The sequence below is a fragment of the Amblyomma americanum genome, chromosome 10 (assembly GCF_052857255.1).
Source record: "Amblyomma americanum isolate KBUSLIRL-KWMA chromosome 10, ASM5285725v1, whole genome shotgun sequence".
In the NCBI taxonomy this organism is placed as follows: domain Eukaryota; kingdom Metazoa; phylum Arthropoda; class Arachnida; order Ixodida; family Ixodidae; genus Amblyomma; species Amblyomma americanum.
The window spans coordinates 67,919,647-67,930,841 of NC_135506.1; the positions used below are offsets into that span (position 1 = coordinate 67,919,647).

At 49.9% G+C, this 11,195-nt stretch overlaps 1 protein-coding gene across 1 annotated transcript; it reads left to right on the top strand.

Moving 5' to 3' along the window:
- Positions 1 to 1,359: 1,359 nt before the first annotated feature.
- LOC144107980 (uncharacterized) lies at positions 1,360 to 9,701 on the top strand. Its single transcript, XM_077641238.1, has 3 exons — positions 1,360 to 1,764; positions 6,058 to 6,132; positions 8,158 to 9,701. Exons 1-3 carry the CDS (start codon positions 1,718 to 1,720, stop codon positions 9,491 to 9,493), a joined length of 1,458 nt encoding a protein of 485 aa, XP_077497364.1. The 5' UTR covers positions 1,360 to 1,717; the 3' UTR covers positions 9,494 to 9,701.
- Positions 9,702 to 11,195: the final 1,494 nt, after the last annotated feature.

An 11,195-nucleotide genomic window follows, 5' to 3' on the forward strand; every position in this document is an offset into this window, starting at 1 on the left:
TCTTCTCTGCGGAGTCCCTCATAGCCAGAGTCGCTTTGGGACGTTAAACCATTTAAACCATAAAGCATAAACAATTGAAACAAATATGAAGTGCTAAACAGCTGAAAGAATGTAAAGTCTAATAACACTTTTAAATAAACAGTTCTGAAATTCTGAGATTTCAAAACTCTTGATACTCAACGCTTTCCTCTTCTATGGGTAGGTGATAGCAGGTGTCTTCCACAGTCTTGTGTCCAATATGGCGGCGCTTTTGGGCCTCTTTATTCCAAACCTAGGGGTCGGCGTAACGGGCGTGTCTTCAAATGTGTGCGGACATTTGCCTGCGCCAGAAATCACGGGGCGCATCCTGCTCGGGCCGTTTCGTTAGGAGAGCCAAAAAACGCCCTAACCAGCTCCGCCAAGATTGCCGGCCTACATTACGATGAGTCGTGCAAACAGCTTTACCCAACTGCCGCGTTTCCGACGCCCGTTCAGTCCGACCCATTGGTGCATGCATAAAATATGAAAAGAGAGCCAGGTTTACGGAAGCGCCGATTCGTCGTGCGCGAGATCGGTTCGTAATTGTAAACAACAGCGCAAGAAGGGCTGATATGCGACACGAAGGAAGAGTCAGCGCTGGAGCCATCTTTCGCTGTTGTTCACAATGAAGGTTCATCCGATTGCCCAATTATCGGCATTAATCACTTTGCGAGAACAGCTTTTGGCGCTCTTCCAATCAAGCGAGTTACCGCTCCCTACGTCCACTTCCTTATTCACGAGCAACTAATCCGCTACCAGGTGTCGTCATGAATATCGGAGCAGTTTGAGAAATCATTACCACCGCTAGGAGACACGGTAAGTCGAGCTACACTCCATTAATAATGGGTAATATTTCAATAATGATCAATAATTAATCGCCTGAATTGAAAACATCATATACGATATACTCAGGTGCACCAGAAGACCTCGGGCAATAGCACTCGTTTAGTCTCCGTATTTAGACATGTTTTTAAACTTTTGCCGCCATGGGACTTGGTGCTGGGCCGCATGCGTCCGCTCTCATGTATTAATCAGATTCGTGTCTGGGAAGTCTCGATAACTATTACACGTGTTACCAGAAAGCGCCGCTGCAGAGGAAGAGGAAATATATGCGGTTCCCAGAAAAACGCAGACGTGCCTGTCGCAACGAGCGCCTTCTACTCTTCGTCAAACCCAAAACAACTTGCGTCAACTACAGCGTTCTTGCGCATGCAGCGACGAATGACAGATAAAAAAAATCCCTAAATATACACGCGGTCTCCGAAGTAATTCTGCATGACTCATACGGAGGTCACCGCAAACGGATCCTGCCTCGGGGCGACACACGCATCGGCTCCTCCTGCTCGAAGACGTCGAACGCGTCACGAGCGCCTGGCGGTTCGACGCCACCGCCGTAACGCGCGCAACTCCAGAACTGAGGAGACCGTATCAGTCGGCGTCGCAAAGCAACGCGAGAAGACGGATATGTCGTCAACTACCGCCCCCCCCCCCTTTTTTTTTCTTTCTCGCGGCAGGAAGCGACAACCTCCGGTGGACGTGCAAAGCTAGGAGCTGCTGCAGCTACGTGCTGACGAGAAGCACAACAGTTCGGCCAGCTGCGGCTCGACGCAGGTGTGTTGCTTGTTTCGAGACCCTGAAAGCTTCTGTGGCGACGCTGGCACGCTGCGCACAACGCGGACGCCAAAGCCACCGGTAGACCATGGCTGTGGAGAAGAGGTGCTGCGTACTGCCCAGCAGTGACGAAGAGTCAGTATCCATTAGACTTTCTCGTTATTTGCTTGTAAATGCATTGGCTACTGCTGTAGACGCATCGCCAACGCAGAAACCGCAAATGCCTTGTCGAGTTAAACGCGTCCAAGTGCAAGCTAAGGCCTGCATTCTCAACAAGCTGTCCGTTGATATCCCACGAGGGCGTTTCTTATGTGCTCCTGCAAGGGCAATGGGTGCGTTTGTCCGGCGGAAAAGGCACGGTTATAGGAAGTGTTTGCCCGTGCTTCGCTATATCTGCTGGCTTGCGGCGATATGCTGCTACGCCTATACTTTGCCGCTGAAAATCGTTCTTTCCACGATTAGTGAATGTGTAGGAAAGTTTCTTCTAATAATGTGAAGTGTGCGATCCGATCCCTTTGCACTACCAGCGTGTTGCTACTCCTTCACTGGCACCCTGGGCGCATATACCTTCTCGATCCTTGCCTCATAACTACAGTATTTTTTTTTCTGAAATTGGGAAAGGTTAAGGCTTAGGAGAGTGAGGCTTCAGCGATGTGGGCGACGAAGGCCCTGTTTCCTTAGGGTCACAATGCTTACCAACGCCCTGACAGCAATACCAGGAGTGAATGTGTGTGCGCGTGATTTTTGTTCGACTGGCGTAGGTCACCGCGCCATTTGGTGCGTCGTCTTCCACCAAATAAACTATCATGAAAATATCTCCAGTCGTCGTTTAAGAGTGCTCACTCCAACTATCGACAGGGGAAAGAAAATGCAATTATCGCGTTGTATGAACTTCCGCAGGCTACGAGGTCTATATAGAATTAATTCTTCTTTTTTTCTAGTAGGGATGCGCTATAGAATTCCGCTTGTTGTACACGCAGTTAAAATAGGGGCGGAATGAGAAGTAAAAGTACATTTGAAAATGACCATGCTCATCGCGCGCGACTCCTAACGGGAGCAGTGACGCGCAATATACGTTAACGACTATCGCTTTCTCGCGTAACCAACTGCTCTTGTTATGTAGGTATTTTTTTTGAAGTCCCCAAACCTGCCCGTCGGCTGTATGTGGGAGGCCGTATGAGTGGTCTATATTTCGACCACCCGAGGTTCTTAAAAAAAAACAGTACTGATATCGCGTAGTACAAGGGCGTCTTGCTTTTGGCGTCCATTGAAAAGTGGCCGCTAAGGCTGAGATTCCAACCCATGAGCTTGGGCTCAGCACAGGCACATTTTTTTTTTTGGACGGGTTAAATGTAACTTCATCGATGGAAGGGGGGAGGATAAGGGGGGAGGGAGGGGGTGCTCGGTGATGCATGTCCGACAAGAACACAGCCAAAGCGCACCGTCTCAGAAGATGAACGCCAAAGCCACTGATCCACCACGAGAGGTAACGATTATTCCCCGAGAATGCGCGGGAAGCAAACTAAATTTTTTTATAACGCAGTTTCAGTAAGGAAGGATGAGCTTCATGTATACTATTCCTGAAGTTCAATGCAGACTTAAACGTAGACCTGTTTCTTGAACATGAACCTATTAAGTGTTCCCTTCTGCAGTGCCGCTATAACTGAACTTGACGGGGCGCTCAGCGCATGACATCTGGCGATTTAATACTTGAGCCTTTTCTTGTACATTGAGTTAGCGAGCTGCGCAAAAGCTAGCGCACACCCTTAAGCGGTCCAGAGCCCGAATTTTTGAAGCGAAAAGCTTCACTAGGTGAAGCAGTCGTCGCGTATATAGCCGGAGAATTACCTTGAACGACATTCAGCCCTACCGCGTTAGCCATGTATAACCATATGTGGTGAAGTTATAGTGTCGAACCCCTGACCCATGACCTTTAGTTGACCGGTGGCCGCTGACCTTTGACATTGGGTGACCTGCGGGTTGACCTTTGACCTTAAAGGTGCACTAAAGAGGAATCTAAACTCTTCTTTTTACCGCAGGAACTCTATCTACTCGTTCCGGGCATTCTTAGAAACTTAGAATTATTTTCCTGTGCGGCTGATTGCCCTAATTAAATCGAATTAAACGTCCCAGCTCCGCCTTTTTTTTTTTGGAACTCAACGCGGTAGGTAGGCGGAGTCAACCACCGCGTGGAGTGCCTTTCAGCCAGTTTAGTGGCGGCTTCGCTTTCGCTTTTATTTTGTTTTTAGGTTTCTGTGAATAAACAGTTTCAGTCACAGACTAGATAGCCGTAAATCAGGCCCACGGAAATAAAAATACGTGTCATTTTTGATTGACGTATACCTCCGCCAATGGCAGAGCGGCAAGCCGCCACGGCAGTGGCGGACGCGTTGGTTGACTCCTCCTACCTACCGCGTTGAGTTAAAAAAAAAAGGGCGGGAGCCCGTACGTATAATCCGACTTTATTAGTGCAATCGGCCGCACAGGACAATAATTCGAAGTTTATAAGAATGACTGGAACGTGTAGATAGAGTTCCTGCGGTAAAAAGATGAGTTCAGATCCCTCTTTAGTGCACCTCTAAGAACATCCGACGGGGGTGTCGTAAGACCATGTGATACCACGTCATAGTCACGTGGTCGTGTAGCGGAGCTGCCACTGACGAGCCTCAGACGCTTAGCAAGCGTCTTTGCTTTTCGCTGAACTCCAGGGTTAGCCAAGTTAATTGCCACTGCCAATTTTTTTTACACTATTTTTCTTATTCATGACTCTGCGTCACTAAATTTGGTGAGCACAGTCTTCGACGTCAGGACTAGCGACCAGGGAATGAATAACAGAGATTCGTCACGAAATGCGGCCAAAGAACAGGATCGAGATGTGTGGCTGCATCCTGCCAAATTTACGTTATTATTGAAGGCTGTGTAGCGCCGAACGACGTTGACGCATGTCCAGGGGGAGCACTGGTCTGGCGGTTCGTTTGACAACGTCGCGATTGAGGTTAGCCACGTCATTTGTTCCTTAGCTTTATTCCTTAGCGGAATGCATATCAAGCTGACCCGTTTCGGTGTACATTCGCCAGGAAATGCGCACCAGGATATGGCGGCCACGTCAAGACGTCTCCGAAGGCGGTCCTACGACGATAAGGAGATTGAGACACACATCCGTGAATAGCACGAAAGCGTGTAGACGTAGCTGTAGCAGATACCAAGGGTTTACTGAATCCTTCATGCTTTTTTTTTGTTTTCGATACAAAGGATACTATAAAAAAGAAGGCCTATGCATTAATTGAGGCCGTAAGTGAGCCATGTTTCAAGTTTTTGCCATGGGCACATGCTTTGCTATCGAAGAGCACTCCCTGTTGTGCATAGATATTTGAAGGACAAGATGAAAGTATTGTCGTCAATCGGGGACGTCACAGGCAGTTCCATCGGTGGAGTTGGCCAGTCCCGAATTTCGTTCTCGTGTACTTCGAAAGCGCGGAACAGTCATTGTCCATTCAAATATCAATAATGATAACTCTAATGGGGACCGAAAATTTAGATTTAATCACGTGGAGTGGGTATTGAGTGCAGCCGGATCGCGCTACACTTAACGGGGCCATGGAGCCAGTTCGAATAAACCGGGAGTTCGGATTAAGGGAGTTCGAATTAACGAGATTGCACCCATATTGTGGTCGCATCGAAACGTGAATATACAACACCAGATCCCAAATCAGGACTGTATCGTATTCAAGCATGAATATAGATATGGGTCACCATTGAACAGAAAAAAGCGTACTGCATCTCGCTAGAGGAAACTGCAACTTTTTTTTTTGTTTTCGAAGAGCCAGCAAAGTTGGTGGAAAAGAAAACAAAGTCGATTCTTACAAGTGTTGACGCGCTGGGTACAGGTTGGGGTGAAGCGATAGTCTTTTTTTTGCATTTTGCTGACGCGCTATAGCGCTGGTGCTGATGGAGTCTGTGGTTTCCGTGCACACGACACCGCGACGAGAGGAGCACACAACTCCAACTCTTGCACCTTCACCTCAGGCAGCGTTGTGTTACCGCCGCGGAGTAAGTGATATTATTATGCATACAGCATTCCTCGTGCTGCGCTGGGCTGGTGTACCCTGTGCACAAGAGGGTAGTATGGGAGAGGAGGGGGAGTGGCAGAGAGGAAGCGAGAGAGATAACTCGATCGCGCTGCTCCCTACAATCTTTCGCTAAGCGCGAGTCGCCGCGTTTATCACATCTGAGTAAACAGCGCCCTTGGCATCTATCTTGGCTTCCGACTTTGGAGACAGCGCACGCGCTGCTGACCAGTCACAGCGTTGATAGAGCCCCGTGTACGGGTTGCTGTGTCGCATACGACTCGGACGCATGGCGTCTTCTGCGCGACGGATACTCGGGACTGTGTGCGGTGTGAAGTGTACAACTGACTGATATATGCAGGGACGAGACGGAGGTGAAGCCGGTCATTGTCGGAGTCACCCAGCGTCACCCAAAAGCCAGCCGCCTGCTGAGACCGTAAGGAACTGTTCCTCCATGCTTTCCGCGTCTACGCGAGCGGTGTACATATATATTAGCGTGTAATCGATGTATACGAGTGAGAAGCTTATACTGTTCTGAGTGGTTTTTGCCTCTAAACACATATTACCTTTGAAGTCTCTTAAAGTTCGATGCAGTAGTAGAAGTCAATTTGGCTCTTGAGCGCCAACTAGTCGTTCGTTTTCATATTCCTCGAACACGAAGGGCTGAAAGTGCTACGGGTGTTATTTCTTTAGAGGTTATAACTGTATAGTCACAGCCGTCCGTAGTAAACATTACTTTCTTGGAGGCTATAACTGTTTAGGGACGTGCCACGGACTAGACTTTCGTTGCTAGTATTCGAAGTGATGTAGTTAGCCCCGTTTTAACCCTTCTTTTTGACTTAGAGTGTCATGTGTACACCTGCACATGAGTAGCTTACTCCCTGTAAGCAACATTTTTTTTGTTTCTTCGCTGTTTGCTAAGGTGGCCCCCTGTTGTTGAACTGTGCACGCCTTTGCCATGCCCCGATGGTGTGTGCCGCTCCATTTACATAAGTATCGCTTTGCGCATTATCTGATCTGTACAACTGCTGGCAAGGTGTGGCCCTTGAAGTGTGCACATGATGTCATCTATAGCAGCTCCCGTGCTCTTGAGCAGCGGTGACGAACAGCGTAGCTCACTCGAGTTCACACAGGTACATCGGGCTTATTGGCTCTCTTCATGTTTCACGGTCAGTGAAAACGAACGAATAATACGTTGCCCGCTGAGAAAAATTACGCAGAACTAAATTTCAGACACGCCATGCAAAGTGCCGAAGGAGCTGTCCATTCAAGCATATTGTTAAAATTCGCCAAACTGATTAGGTCGAAAGCAGTACGTCGTTGGATGGCCCGGTGACCGCGTGTACGGAAGGGAGCTTTTGTGGCCCTCGCTTATACACGAGGAAAAAAAAAATGTGTACTTTGTTTAGCACGGAAAAAGAGCGCTGAATGTGTGGCCAGTCTCCCGCTTTTTCAGAGAGAGAGAGAGATCAGGTGTGTCCGCTTGCTTCTCCGACCGTGTAAATCTTTTTCCAAAAGTTAGAAGAAAAAAACTATAGATAAACGCGCCCTCTCAGCAGCGGACGCGGTATGGAAATTGAAGGCTTTTCCCGCCGGTTTTGTGCCCAGCCATAAGTACCTCGTCTGCAAGAACGGTGTTTAGGTGCGAGCAACAAGGGACACGCAGTCAGCGATTACTCCGGAAGTATGCACGATTGAGAAGCGCACACTGTCTGGTTTTCGCTGAGTGGTTTTCCAGTATACACATTAAACCCTTTAATGTCTTCTCAAGTTTTATGAATAGCTAAAAACAAACGTGGTTCTTGATAGTGAACTACTAAAGAGAGTAGTACTCGAAGCTGCCACATGGCGTTTTGAGATTCGATTTCTATAGCTGCCGCCACGAATGAGATTGTAGCAGTATTTAAGTATTTGGTGGGCTGGTGCGCCACCCTCGCCCAAACGGTGCACGCTATGGACGAGGGTGGCGCTGGTGGACACTCTCAAGGTTAGGTTACACTACACATACCCCTGAAAGCAGAAGATTGGACAGCCGTAGCTCAGTTGGAAGAACACCGGACGCGAAATTCAGATGCCGTGGTTCGGATCCCACCGGCGGCATGGTTTTTTTTTTTCTGCATTATCAATTATATTTAAGCGATAAAATAATTACGCTGTTAAATTCGAATTGACACCACAAATGGAAAAAGATATCCCTTATGCTCCTTGGTTTCGGCGACTGTTGGCTTAAGTCATGAACGTCATAACAAGCACCTCTTTTTCCCTTCACTTGATTGTCTGCTTAACATTCTGTACGACGTAGCCCATTCCATTCGGAAGCTAAGATGCATAAGCACCATTGCTAATCAACGTCGTCGTCGCGCTAATCGGTGCTACCTATTACTAATCATGCGCTACAGTTCCCGCCGGCAGCGAAAAGCTTGCTCATCCTGCCTCGCCTTTTCTTTTCCTCTGCGCGCAGCTGCAGCATGGAGGGCAGCGACATCGAGGCCACCCTGAGCCGGCGACTGCACGAAGCCGTGCGAGCGGGCGACGCTGCCGGCGTGGCCGCCTCCCTCTCATCCGGCATCGTGCTCGCCGATGACCCAAACAAGGACTGTGGTGGCTGCACGGCCATCCTGGAGGCCACCCGCCACGACCAGCCGGCGGTGGCCTCCGTGCTGCTGGATTTCGGCTGCGACCCCTGCCTGGGCGACAACCGCGGCTGGACGGCACTGCACGAGGTCTTCCGGAGCCCCGCCGTCGCCAAGCTGCTCTTCGAGCGCGCCGCGTTGTCCTGGAAGGGCGTGGCGGACTCCGTCTACGGACTGACGCCGCTGCACGCCTGCGTCAAGGCGGCGGTCGCCTCGCACACGGCGCCTACCGAAGAGCAGCTGGAGGTGATCCGCGAGGTCGCCTCTCGCTGCAAGGGGGACGCTAGAAACCTGTACGGCGACACGTGCTTGCACCTGGCCGCATCCGGTCGTCACGACCGGCCTGAGGTGGTTCGGGTCCTGCTCGACGCTGCTCACATCCGCAACGCACAGAACGATCGAGGGGAGACAGCCCTCCACGTGGCCCTGACCAAAGGCCACTACAAGACGGCCGCGCTGCTCATCGAGCTGCCGCTAGCGGACAAGTCGCGCAAACAGTCCATAGCAGACAGCGTCGCCGGAAGTAGCCAAAGCTCCGTACGAACAAGCGGTGCGAATCACCACGTGACATCGAATGGTGGTGCGTCAGCTGACGACAGCGGGGTTGATGAAACGCAGAGTTTGTCAGAAGCAGAGAACGGCGATGAAGCTTCAGACAAGCAGGTCAGTGCACCACCAGAGACGCCTCAAGTGGCCGAAGTCCTGGCGGTCTTCGCGGACAAGAATACGCAGACGGTGGATCTCCTGGACCCTAGCCTGTGCGACCGTTTTGGCCAGACGGTGCTCCATTACTGCGCGTCCCAGAATGTTGTGCAGCTGCTGGAATCTCTGCTGCAGAACTACGGTGTCCGTGATGTCCAGGACCTGAGAGGCGAGACGGCTTTGCACGTGGCGGCGCGCCGAGGTCACGACAAGTGCGTGGAGCTTCTGTTGGACTTCGGGGCGGACGCGGGTATTCGAAACGACGAAGGCATGACTCCCTTGGACTTGGCCGTCGCCGCGGGCTTTGCGGGCGCGGCGAAGATTCTGTGCAAGAACGCAACAGAACCTCTGCTCCGCAATGCGGACGCAGTCCGCAGGAACGACTCCGTCCGCCGCTGCACGGTTATAGGGAAGATGTTTCTGGAACACTCGGCTCAAATGAAAGAGTCCGGCCTCGGGTGAAGTGCGTGTTCTCAACTGTTTCTATCACGCGAAGTTACTCGTGTACACGCGGAATTTTAGAGCAGGTGCTTGAGCCTGCGTGGTGCCAACTCTCAGGTGGAACTTTTCCAACAGCAGACGTACTAGTCGAACACCGCTACTGCGTACATATGGAAGTGCTGCACAACTCTGTGAAAGCTGGTGCATAAAATTTGCGTACATTAAGGTCTGCGCGGCTTCTGGCGTCGTTAATCTTGGACATTTCTTGGCGAGTCTTGAACCGTACCAAGAGTTTGAATTCGATGGCCGGTGGTGTATGCAAAGAAAGGATGACAATAATAATAATTGGTTTTTTGGGGAAAGGAAATGGCGCAGTATCTGTCTCATATATCGTTGGACACCTGAACCGCGCCGTAAGGGAAGGGATAAGGGAGGGAGTGAAAGAAGAAAGGAAGGAGGTGCCGTAGTGGAGGGCTCCGGAATAATTTCGACCACCTGGGGATCTTTAACGTGCACTGACATCGCACAGCACACGGGCGCCTTCGCGTTTTTCCTCCATAAAAACGCAGCCGCCGCGGTCGGGTTCGAACCCGGGAACTCCGGATCAGTAGTCGAGCGCCCTAACCACTGAGCCACCGCGGCGGGTAGAAAGGATGACACGACGGTACAATTGTGCGTTGGGCTCTTGCGCTCCCGGGTAACGTGTGTATTACAGTGACATCTATGGACGCGGACGTCTAGTTGTTGCTGTAAAATAATTATGAAGCGAGCGGGACGAGCTGAGCCGCGGTGGCTCGGTAGTAAGGCGCTCGCAGTCGGAGTACCCGGGTTAGAACCCGACCGCGGCGGCTGCGTTTCGATGGAGGCGAAACGCAAAAAGCGCCCGTGTGCTGTGCGATGTCAGTGCACGTGGTCCTCAGGTGGTCGAAATTATTTCGGAGCCCTCCCCAACGGCACTTTTTTCTTCTTGCCCTCCCTCCTTTATCCCTTCTCTCACGGCGCGGTTCAGGTATCCACCGTCATGTGAGACAGACACTGCGCCATTTCCTTTCCTAAAAAAAAACAATTTTACGCGCTGAGCTGTTCGCCAACATAAACAAGGCTCATACGACAGTATGCGATAGTTGTGTGACGTTTGAACGGTATTTTCGCCATAGACGATAATGAAGCGAAGTTGATGTATGGATAACGATCGTAAGTGTTCGGTACCCAGATTTACTAAACACTCCGAATGGCATTAGCATTTGGCACCCACCCCAGCTGTCGCTGAAATTACCGTTATTGCGAACGTCAACGTCAGGTCAATTTTTTGTACATTCATTTTAAACACACCCAGCAATTCTGGACAAAGACATCTTTGAGCGGGAAGCCGTTTATGAACGCAATTTTTTTCATATAATGCAAGAATTTACTACAATAAATATATCCGCAGATCACCGGACGGAAGTCTTATTTTTGTTCTATAGACGTTCCTGCTATGGTCAAAAGCGTTCCTCATTGGTTTTCTATGGCAGTCTTAACTCTTCGATGGAACCGCTTGAAAAGAAAGATTTTGCTACATATCAGAATGGAACGTCACCTTCAGTATTCCTATAAGTGTTTTATTATTCTCAAATTTTCAAAAATTTTGCCTGAGAATGTTGGACATCACTAAAATCCTAACAAATATTCAAACGAACAGTAGTAGTAATGGTTATAAAAATAGTCATAGCAGACTAGTACA